Genomic DNA, 12,291 nt, shown 5'->3' on the forward strand with positions numbered 1-12,291 from the left:
GTGTGTGTGTGTGTGTGTGTGTGTGTGTGTGTGTGTGTGTGTGTGTCTGTGTGTGTGTGTGTGTCTGTGTTACTCCTCTCACTCACCCAGTGAGGACGTCTTTCTCTAGGACCCTCCAGCTTTCAATGAAGCACTAACTGTAGCGTATATTGTTAAATAGCACTTTCAACTAGGGGCTTGGGATTGATGTTAAATTATCTTTTTTGAGAAAAATCTTGATCCAAAGAATGGTTTAAAAAATTGGATGCAGAACAGAGAATATGAAGATGTCCTCAAACTTGAAAATGTTTTCAGAGTGAAATCTTGACAAGTAATAATATGCCTATGTGACTTTGGAGATATGAATTGCAAAAGGCATGAGAAGGTAACATTTCCTTTTAGAGAGGGATTTTATTCTGGTTTGTTTGCAAGCCCAAGCTCCAGAGCTGAGCATTTGGTATCTTTAATTTGTATATGATAATGTTCCCATTCCAGTCTCATGATCCGTCTAGATATTTGAGGGAATTTGACTTAGCATTTAAACACATCCTAATTGCTTTGTGGATGTTTATGCAGATGACCTGTATGCCTGCTCAGCATGTTTAACATTGTTTTTGATGGGGGGAAGCAGCAAAAATGTAAAAGGCATGGGACCAAAATGCCAAACTGGAAGCTTTCACATTTAGAATCTGGATTTGTCTTTCATACATGGACTTGAAATACTCTCTTGGGATCCTTGATACATAAAGCTGTAACATTAAAAAGTATTTAGAAAAGAGAACGTGTTAACCAAGTTGCTATTAACTTGTTGGCAGCATGGTACAATAGAAAGAGTACTGGATTTGGGGTAGGAAGGCCTGGGTTCAAATCCTAGCTCTGCCACTTGGCTATTTGTGTGGCCTTGGTAAAATCACTCAACTTTTCTGGTACTAAAGTTTCCTCCTCTGTAAGGTGACATGGTTGGCCTAGATCAGGTATCAAAAACCTTGTCCATGGGCTGCTTTGCAACACTCCCACTGCCCCCAAACCAGATTCAAATGCAACTAGGAAATATTTAACAAAATAAATGAAATGACAATAGAATACAGATGATATTATCATATGGTTCTCTAAGTCAGAATGTAGCCCACAGGGATCTTTAACATAGATTTTTGGCTCTGCTTCCTACTTGAGTTTGCACCACTGATCTAGATGCACATCGAAAATCCCTTCCATCTCTAAATAGATGACACTATGATGATGGATTCATGCCTGGGAGTCCTTACAAGGACCCCTTATAAGGCCCACCGCCATCTAATATAAAACCAATAGCTTTTGTCTAAGGCACAACTTACAGTTATATAAATGGAAATATCAGACTACCCTCAGAAACATTATAACCACAACATTTAGACTAACAATGCAACATGCTGGCAAATTTTGGGCAGTCACAATTTCTGAGCTGTTATCAACTGCATGGTCAGGTAGCTAAAGAGACTTGGTATGGAACTATAGCTACAGTCTGACTCTGACTGATAGGTCAGAGATAAAGGGGATTAGCCAGGTAAGATTTCACATCATTGTCACTGTCATCATCATCATCATCATCATCAGTATCATAATAATAGCTAGCACTTACATTGTACATATGCACTATGTGCCAGATACTGTGCTAAGTACTTTACAAATATTCTCTCATTTGATTCTTACAATAGCCTTGGGAAGTAGGTGCTATTAGAAGCTTCATTTTACAGTTACAGAAATGGAAGCAGACAGACATTAAGTGACTTGCCCAAGGTCATGCAGTTAGGAAGTGTCTAAGGCAACATTTGAACTCAGGTCTTCCTGAGTTCAAGCCCAGGGCTCTAGCAAGCATGCCAGCTCACTGTACTTGATGTGGGCAGCAATCTTTCATTCTCTCCTATTAGCAATGTGTCTCCTGCCTCTGTTACTTTGCACAGGCTGCTCCTTAAACTTGGAATGCCCCCCTCATCTTTACCTCTACTGCTTCCTGGACTACAGGAAACTTTTCTTGACCCTCCCAACTCTTAAGTGTTCTCTCTTGACTCAAATCATGTGTGTATATATTGTGTTGGAAGTTACTTGAAGGGAAAGACAATTTTTAGCTGTATCTTAATATCCACTATCACATAATAGGTACTTATTTAATAAGTGTCAGACTGTATTAGATTGCCAGATGACACATTAATTTATGAATGTTAAGAAAGAGACACAAAATTGATAAATGAAACTTGCAATGTCAAAGGTGACTATCAACCACAAATGACCTTTCACTTAGATTTCAGTTTATAAATATGTTGAACTTAGAGAAGATGGAAAGAGAACCAATTGAAGGTGAAATGGGTTCAGGAGCACAGCAGGCGGGCTGCCCTGACGACAGACTCACAGTGACCCTAACAAGTTCATATGTCAAAGGTAGGAAGGGACTGCTACTTCAGATGGCACAGAGCAGATACAGAGGCAATGTGCACAGCAGGAAAATCTGCCTTCCAATTCTGTGCCATGTTAGCGGTGTGGCTACAGTCCTGAGCAATTTTCTAACACACTAAGTTAGGGAGTAGTCATGGGTTTGCACTAATGTGGGAGTTTGCACACTGGAAATTCTCTACATAGATGTAATCATATGTGTCCATATAGGGGGTGAGGAGGAAAGAAGAGAGAGGGAAGGGGGAGAAAGAGACGGAAAAGGAAGGAAATAGATATGACAACAAAGGAAAGGGAAGTTTTGAGCTTGTATGACTTGGGTCATTCTATTAGCTTGTGGAACTTAATGTACCATGGCATAGCTGCTATGATGCAGTAAATCTTTGGGAATGAAAATGGAATTCAAGTTTTTACTGGCCAATTTTCCTTGTGACAAATTAAGAATTCGGGATTTGCTTACAACCTCTAAATACCTATGTAAGATTTCAATAAAAAGTCTACTTTTGAGCTTGTGGTTGTGGGAAGGTCTTCAGCTCATTGGAAAAAATGGCCTGTCCTTTTGTATGTCTTCCTATGTATTAAGATGTGTATATTCAGACAGCAATTCCATGGGAAAATTATAATAAAATGCAAAAACAAAATCATAAAACAAAGTATTGCTGACTTTACTACTCTCCAAATAATTTTGGCCATTGCTGAAGATACCTAAAATGCCAAAAGCTCCAGTCTTTGAATGAAAATGGAAGTTTTCTCAGGCAGTTTTCAGAGGAAGAAATTAAAGATATCTATAATCATATGAAAAAATGCTCCAAATCACTATTGAACAGAAAAATGCAAATCAAAACAACTCTGAGGTACCACATCTTACCGGTCAGATTGGCTAAGATGACGAAACGGGAAAATGATAAATGCTGGAGAAGATGTGGGAAAACTGAAACACTAATGCACTGTTGGTGGAAGTTGTGAAATGATTCAACCATTCTGGAGAGCAATTTGGAACTATGCCCAAAGGCTATAAAAATGTGCATACCCTTTGACCCAGCAATACCACTTCTAGGGCTGTATCCCAAAGAGATCATACAAGTGGGAGGAGGACCTGTACGTACAAAAATATTTATAGCAGCTCTTTCTGTGGTGGCAAAGAATTGGAAATCAAGGGGAAGCTCATCAATTCTGGAATGGCTAAACAAATTGTGGTATATAAATGTAATGGAATACTACTGCTCTATAAGAAATAAGGAGCAGATGGACTTCATGATAATCTGGAGAGACTTATATAAACTGACACTGAGTGAGGGGAGCAGAACCAAGAGAAATTTGTACACAATTACAGACAAATTGTATCTGTGATGACTTTGACAGACTGGGCTCCTCTCAGCAATGCAAGGCTATAAGACAACTCCAAAGGACTCATGATGGAAAGAGATGTCCATATCCAGAGAAAGAGCTGCAGAGTCTCAATGCAGACTGAAGCAAACGACTTGCTCTCCCTCTTTCTTGTTTTGTTTTGTTTCTTCTTTGTCGTTGCTCACTCCATTGGTTGAAATCCTTCTTTACAACTTGACTAATATTTAATGCAATGGTATTTGTAGAACCTGAATTGGATTGCATGACGCTATGCAGGGGGAGGGGGAGAAAATTTGGAACTGAATATTATAAACTAAAACTAAGTAAATAAATAAATAAAACATCAGTTTCTTCCACTGTCTTTCTTGGTCATAATGATAAGTATTTATTATGCCAAATATAAGAAAGGACAATGCCATCAACAAGTCTTCAGCAAAAAAATTCAGTAAAATGCCATATAATAAGAAAACTATATGATATGAATTTTGAAATGAGGTCTCAAGTGGGAGATCTGGGAAATGGGAAATTCATGGGTGTGAGGTACTGAGTCTCATTCTCAACCAACAAAAAAGTCATGCCTCTCACATACTAAGAAACCATGTAATTATAGGCTAACATATTAAATATGATGACCACTCCTTCCCCTACCTTTTTCTCCTTCCTCTGTAAAATGAGGGGTTTGGAGAGTTTTAACATTCTAATTCTATAGTTCCCAAATTCTGATTTCTCTTCTCCCCCTCTCAAACCATCCAGGTACAGCTCCCTCCCCTTCCACTTTTCCCCTCCACTCTCTTCTTCTTCTTCTTCTTTTTGGGAGGGCAATTGGGGTTAAGTGACTTAACCCAGGGTCACACAGCTAGTTTTGTTTGTGTGTGTTAAGTGTCTGAGGCTAGATCCAAACCCAGGTCCTCCTGACTACAGGGCGGGTGCTCTATTCACTGCACCACCTAGCCGCCCCCCACTCTTTTCTTGCTACACCTTATAGAGACAAGTCCAAATGAGAACAATGTGACTGATATCAAGCACTTTTACCTGCTCGTTTTCGTCCTCGTCGCTGCTGATTTTCAGGTCATCTTCAAGCATTCTACAAGAAGCAAACAAACAAAGCTCAGAGTTATGTTCCTTAAACTCCTTTTCTAAATTGATAAGTCATGGAACACATCCTTTAATCATTCAATCAACGATCAATAAAAATTTATCAATGTAATCAATAGAACAGAAATGCTATTAAATGGACTCAAGAGGATATCAGCTGCTTGACTCTTTGATCTTTTGTTTACAGGTACATACTTTGCATACATTTTCTCCCTACAAAACATGTATCTGGGAGGGAGGGATCCAATGTATTTGGGATCTCATCAACATGGGTATTTCTTCCAAAAACTCAGATTGTGTCCCATCCATGCCTACCTGCCCAGTATGTCCTACATTTCATCAATGTGTTGCAAGTCTTCCTCACTTTCTCTTCACAGTGTAACAACATCAGTATAACAATATCAATGGAGATTGATCGCTCCATTAAACATTTTCCTTTATAAAAAATAACATTTTATTATCTTCAGAGACAGTCCATGCTTCCTATACACAGAACCTCTTTCAAGCATTTTGGATAGCAATTATTTTTGCAATGCAATCAGGGTTAAGTGACTTGCCCAGGGTCATAGAACTAGTAAGTGTCAAATATCTGAGGCTACATTTGAACTCAGGTCCTCCTTATCCCAAGGCCGATGCTCTATCCACTATGCCATCTAGCTGCCCTTGGACTACAATTTTTGACTAACACAGTATCAAAGAAATGTAATGGGCTCATGTTGGAGACTGGCCAACAGTTTAAAGTACCAGGTTCTCATGGTCTAAGTGTCGTCATCCTAAATGAAAGACAAAGCATCATGAGCTAAACTGATCAGCCTGTTCAAAGCCTTCCGAAACCATAAATAGAGAGAAACCATTTAGAGAACTTTATTGGTTTTTAAGTAATTTGTCTTGCAGTGACCTTTGTAGGTAGCTTAGTGGGCACAAAAGATTTGGTCATAAAACTATCATCCACTAACCGCTGAATATACAACGGAGGTCTTCCTGTACAATTTGATCTAAAGTTGTAATCCTATGATATATATATAATTATCAAACAGATGCCTTTGTTTCTATGGGAGTATCATTTCCAGTGTCACCCACTATTGCCAAAAAATCCTTTGTGATCTATTAACATTATCCTTGGTCATGGCAACAGGACGGTTATACCACTGCAAAGTGAATATCATGCTGGCCTCAAAGAAAAGGCCGTATCATTTTTGGTTGGTAGTTAAGATACCCAAAGCCAAGAAGCATTTCTTTAGGCCTGCCCCACTTAGTAAAAAGTCAAATAGCTTTTATAACCTATAAAGATGGACTACCATTTGGATCAGCTCAACTTACTTGGGCAACTCCAGCAACGACTGTGGGCTGCCACAATCAAGGAGATTCTCATACCTGGAATTCTCCACAGTATTGAAGTCATAGATCCTTCCCATATTTAAAAACAACTTATATTAGGTAGGCCATAGGCCACAGTCTTTTCTATGGCACTACTCTGCTTCCCTCAAGAAAGGAAACTTTCAAATTGGCAATTTGAAAAAATATATATTCATGATTCCATTAAAATTAGGAAAACAACCAAGAAAATCTTGTAAATCTGCTAATACAGTATCTGCCATTACCATGTTCTGCCTTGTAAGGCCATGACATATTTACTGAGGTGTGCAAAGATAAGATGGGTATAAAATATGATTGGTAGGAAGGACAACTGTTGGAGTTGGTTTCAGACAAACTAAATTTTCAGGATTTATAAGTTCCCTTCAAAAGAATAATGGATGCATAGAAGACACAAGTGAAGGGAAAAAAATTGTGTCTTGCCATTTCTTTAGCAGTTGCAAACTTATCACTGCAAACATGTAATTTATTTCTGCATGCTGCGACAAACAAAGAATGTGGTGTTCATTTTAGCTTGAGAATTCAAATATTAAAAATTCAGATGCTTCACTAAGAGACTTCATTATTCATTTTGCAATGAACAGTTAGAAGTTCAATTGACAATATTTATGGAGCATTGACTATACATGTGAGATACTGTGAGTCAGCATTCTGGGGTCCGTCAAGAAGCATTTATTATGTGCTTACTATGTGCTGGGGGAAGGGGGAAGGGCAATGTGGGGATCAAATTTGAATTAGGAAGACAATATGCAAGTAATTGAATAAGCAAAGCTGTATACAAATGGAAGGAAATCCTAGAGGTAAGACATTAGCAGTGGGATTCCAAAGAGGAACAAGAGAAGATTTTGGTTCTTTCCTTCAGCTTCTAATCTAGGAGGGATAAGACAAATAATAAATGTAAATACTAAATAAGTTGTAAATAATCGAGTACAAGGGAGAATGTTATCAATGCCAGAAGAATGGCATAGCTCAACTGTGGTGTAGAAGAGGGAAAGCGGTGTACATACTCTTGAGCAGATAGAGGAGGCAGTTTCAGGAAAAGAGTGGCATTGGAAAGAGGCTTTAAATGACAAGTAGGATGTAAACTTGTGGAGGTGTGTGGTGGGTGTGTCTCTTAGGGAAAATCACATCTGGTACCAGGGGCAGCATGAGCAAAGGGGTAGAAGTAGGTTTCTAGAGGCAGTGGAAAAGGTGCTGGGCCTGGAGTCAGGAAGCCCTGAGTTCAGATCCAGCATCAGATACTTGCTAGCTGTGTGACTCTGGGCCACTTATTGAGTCTCTCTTTGCTTTAATCTACTGGAGAATAAAATGGCAAACCACTCCAGCATCTCTGCCAAGAAAACCCCATGGATGGTAGGGTCCACAGGGTCACAAAGAGTCAGACATGACTGAACAACAACAGGTTATGGGGAAGCAGCTTGGAAGGAAGGCCCCTCGAGTGTAAATAGGAAGGCAGTCTCAATGAAAGCTGGGTAGCTAGGTTAAAGGCCCTTGAATGTCAGTCAGAAAATATGCTCTAATAATTTCAGCAGACCCTGAGTACAATGTAGTTTCCAGTAGAGTTGGAGCTATGAGTAGCATAGGGAGACTGAGGTTCACACGTGGGCTAGTGGCAGGCAGAACTTTCAGCCAACTTTTCCTCTGTCTCATGGTCCTCTGCCAGTCTGACTACCAGAAGCATGTCACCATGGCAGTGCACTCCCAGGACCTACCTTCCCCTAGATTTGCACCATAGTGTTTTGTCTTAAAAGCTAATTTTAGCAACCAAAGGCAATCTTGAAGAGACATAAGCTACCTCTTTTTCTAGTCCTAGATAAAAGAATTTTCACTTATAACTCAAAATATAAGTCACATCACTAAGATTTGAAGGGGATGATACTTTGGCTATAGAGGCAGCATGATACTGTGAACTAAGTACCTGTTTGGAGTCAGGAACACAGGTTCAAAACCTGCCTATAAGTCATACCCACTATGAGACCCTAGGCAAGTCACTTGACTTCTGTGTACCTCTAGCAGCTCCCTAGGATTTACACACTAAATGAGACAGGTTGCAGCAGCATTAGCAGAAGGAGCCACAGCTAGGGTCATACAACTAGTGTTTTGAGGTGGGATATAAATTTAGGTCTTTCTGACTCCAAATCCAACATTCTAGCCATTGCTTCATCATCTCTCAGGTGTCTCAGGTGGGTGGAAGCACTAGACTGAGAAGTGGTAGCAACACTGCAAAACTTCAGGAAAATCTGTCCATCTACAGGACTGCAGAGGACTTTTTTAAATAAAAGATTATCATTATCAAATATTCCCATAATCAAATCAATTCTGTCACAGTACCTGAATAGGACGTGTCAATCTACTCCCTTATTAACCAAGCCTCTAACTTTCCAGTCTCAAATCTCCCTCCCTGGCCAGCCACTGTATGTGCTGTTTCCCCTAGTAGAATGTGAGGTCACCGAGGTCAGAGGTTGGCTTTGCCTTTGTTCTTGTATCCCTGGTGCCTGACACACAGTAATCACTTAATAATTTTTCATTCATTCTTTCATTTTTTTAAAAACACTAAAAAACCAATTGTCCTTTCATTTTTCAATTGGATGGAATAAATGACCTTAGTTGATTCATATACATATATTTTAAATATTTTTTCAGGGTCTGGTCAAATCTGTTTTTGTGCTAAAAGTTTCCAAATCATTGCTGTTAAGGCCTATAGTCTGTATAATACTAGGGAGATGAAAAATAAAGAAAAAAATTCCCAGGAATTCCTGGAAGATAGGATCATGTAAAGGTCCAGAGACTAAGGGTCAGAATGGTATAATGAAGAACAGTCAGTAAACTGGGCTTCTAGTTTTGGGGTTGTGTGACAAGGGGCAAATAATTTAAACTCTCAGCCTCATAGCTCATTTGACAGTCCTTTAAAAAGATGACAAGGCATCATGGAGTAGTAGTTAGAGCACTAGACTTGAACTCAGTTACTTACAAGCTATAGGACCCTGGGCACTGGGAAGATACTTTAACTTTAACTCAATGTGCCTCAGTTTCTTCATCTGTAAAACAAAGGACTTGGACATGATGGTTTCTAGGGTCCCTTCATTAATACTATTATCCTTTGATCCTGACAGCAATTATATCTTTGCTTAGCTGTTACTTTTCTAAACCAAATATCCCCAGGTCCTTCAACCATTATAATGACATTTTTACAACCTGTCATCATCTTGGATACCCCACTGAACACTTTCAGTGTACTCAGTGTAGGTACCTCTTAAAATGGAGAGAAACATGGCTTGACTGGAGGGGAAAAACGTATGCTAGAGAGGTATAACAAGAGAGAAACTGAAAAGGACTGAAACTGACCTTTAAGGAAAAAAGAAGAAAAATATCTGATATTCTAAAATAAGTAGAAAATAAAATGATCCAGGGCAGCTAGGTGGTGCAGTGAATAGAGCATTGGCCTGGAGTCAGGAGGACCTGAGTTCAAATCCGGACTCAGACACTTAACACAAAAACTAGCTGTGTGACCTTGGGAAAGTCTCTTAATCCCAACTGCGCTACCTTCCCCCCTCCAAAAAGAAAAAAAAGAAAATTATCCTTAGGAGGTCCTAAATGTAACAGTATAAAGGAAACCGCTTCCAAGGGCACACAGGAGCTACCTCAACTTGTAAATAAATACTTTCACTTTTTGTGTTTTTGAAAGAAAGCTATCTTAGAAGCCTGGAAGTACTCGTGGGTTTTAGATGCTCACAGTCATTTTTTATGCAAAACAAAATGGTATAGCAAATCGTGTTTATGCATAGTATAGTCCATGTGTATTTAGTGCTCATGTGTGTTATGGATTAAGTCATCCAGATCTAGGACAGATTTAGAGCTGGAAGGGACCATAGGGCTCATCAAGTTCAGCCCCCTCCTTTAATAGATGTGGAAAATGAAGCCCAGAGAGATGAAGGGACTTGCTTAATGTTACACACATAGGCAGGATTTGGACCCAGATTCTTTGCCTTTGCCTCCAAAACACTGGTGGTTTGATGGTGTTCTTAGCAGCACACTGACAGTGAAATTCTGGGCCTACATTTTGAAGTTTTCCACTTTCTTCCAAGAGGCAGACTTTCAGGCAGGGATGATCTTGCTCACTGACCCTATAAACCTGGACTTTTTCTGAATAGGAGAAGATGGCAGTATGTAGTGAGGAGGGATTTCTTATTTTAGCCAATCACTATGCACAGTGTGAAAGCATAAACAGTTGCTGTTTGTTGTGGGGGCAGCAAAAAGGACAAGACAGAAAAATCAAACTACTGTTGGGGTGTAATTGTCAAAATGAATACAATGGTACTGTCCCTGTTCCAGGCAAGTCTGGAATATGGGTAGTCTAGCAATTGATTGAGCCACTCCCTAACCACGTGACCACGGGAATAGCCCATTCCTTCTCTGGAAGTCAGTTTTCTCTCCTGCAAAATTAGGATCTCTAAGGTCCCTTCTAGTGCTGATGTTCTCTGATTCTCAATTCCTAGCTTATTCTACTACCCCCAGGCCCCCACTCTGTTCCTCAAGGAAATCAGGAAATCTACCTGCTTTTAGAAATCCTCTTGAAGACAATGAGGCAATTTCTTTTTTCTAGTCTAGCCATCCTAAGTCATGGAGCAAGGGCTATTTCAGACTTCTAAGGTATCATATGTTGCTCAGTTCTTGGTGATGAAAGGAGAGAGCTCAGGAAAATCAAGTCTCAGAGGACTTCCTAAAAACATTCTTCCCTAACATCCTGTGGAATCTTCTACCCAGACCTAAGCATCAAAGAGATTGTAGCAATGGTATACTCCAGCCTTCAGTACCCCTTCTCAGTGAATCGCTTCAGGAAAGATGAACAAAAGGCAACGGCCCATCTAGAATGGTTCAGCTGTGAAAGATAACCTACGTAGGGGATAAGATCCCTGAGCACAAGTGGTAGCTATTGAGAACAAGTGTGTGCAGTGGATGGAAGCTCTGAAAAGAATACATTTCTTCCTTAGTAGGGTGAGGAACAGAAAGAGGACACAGACATTTTTCTATAGTGATCTGTCTTGGAAAAGGGATTTTAATACTCAGCATCATTTGCTTTTTTATCATTAGAATATTCTTAGGGGGTGGCCAGGTGGCTCAGTGAGTAATAGCACTGGCTCCAGTGTCGGGATGACCTGGGATCGAATCCGGGCTCAGACACTTAGCACCCACCCAGAAACAACTGGCCATGTAACCTTGAGCAAGTTACGTAAACCCAATTGCTTTAAAAAAAAAAAAGAATATTCTTAGAGTGTCATTTCCAATTTGATTTATATTAATAAACCTTAAATACCAAACAGGTAAAAGTCAAATCCTTGCCTCTTAAGGAATGAAAAGTAGTTTAGTGTTTCTCAGAAGCAGAGCCCTCATTAACTTAACTACCACAATTTATGGTGTGTCATTCAGAAGAGATCCCAGCATATGTCTCCCACATAGCTATACAGCAGCATTCATCTATATCTACAGGCACAGACACACGAACAGAAATATAATTGCACAGGGACACATACTTACTTCTACCAAGAGGCAATCTTTTTACCTCTGAACTGCTCCTGAATCAATCCCAGAAACTCCCCATTATCCCAAGAGTTTGATTCACTAGCCCTTATACTAAATTTGCTTTTCATTTTCTGGGTGTAGTTCTCTGTGTTATAGAAACCTTCGCAACACAGTAAGTTACGTTATCATGCTAATTCTGAGCTGAATAATGGGATTCCATTGTATTTCCAGAATATGTTACACACATCGAGGTGCAATTTGATCATTTATCATGCTTTTCCTGTGTGAAAGTATTGAACATTGGATTTCCCCAGAGTTGTTCATAACACAGTGGACAAAAATACAGATTTAAAAAAAAAACAAATGCTAGAATAATTCCAAACGTAATTAAGCATCTTTTATATTAAAGCATACACTGTATTAATCCGGAAATTCAATATTCATTCTTTTGTTGAAATGCATTCTATTTTTTGTGAAAAAGATAATTTAAAATATAAGAATGAAAGAAGGAATATACTAGTAACACAGGAGAGAAAAGTAGGGTAGGTTAGA

General features: G+C 39.4%; 1 protein-coding gene across 1 annotated transcript in view; it reads right to left on the bottom strand.

The window, feature by feature from the left end:
- Window positions 1–12,291, bottom strand: part of AFF2 (ALF transcription elongation factor 2) — a 145,614-nt gene that overhangs the window by 92,821 nt on the left and 40,502 nt on the right. Inside the window, exon 4 of the mRNA XM_069064242.1 lies at window positions 4,783–4,834. Coding sequence (XP_068920343.1) covers window positions 4,783–4,834 — 52 coding nt within the window. The remainder of the gene's footprint in view (window positions 1–4,782; window positions 4,835–12,291) is intronic.

The sequence above is a fragment of the Petaurus breviceps genome, unplaced genomic scaffold (genome assembly GCF_028583685.1).
Source record: "Petaurus breviceps papuanus isolate PSGF00001 unplaced genomic scaffold, PetGlider_PUasm1.0 90626, whole genome shotgun sequence".
Classification (NCBI taxonomy): Eukaryota; Metazoa; Chordata; class Mammalia; order Diprotodontia; family Petauridae; genus Petaurus; species Petaurus breviceps.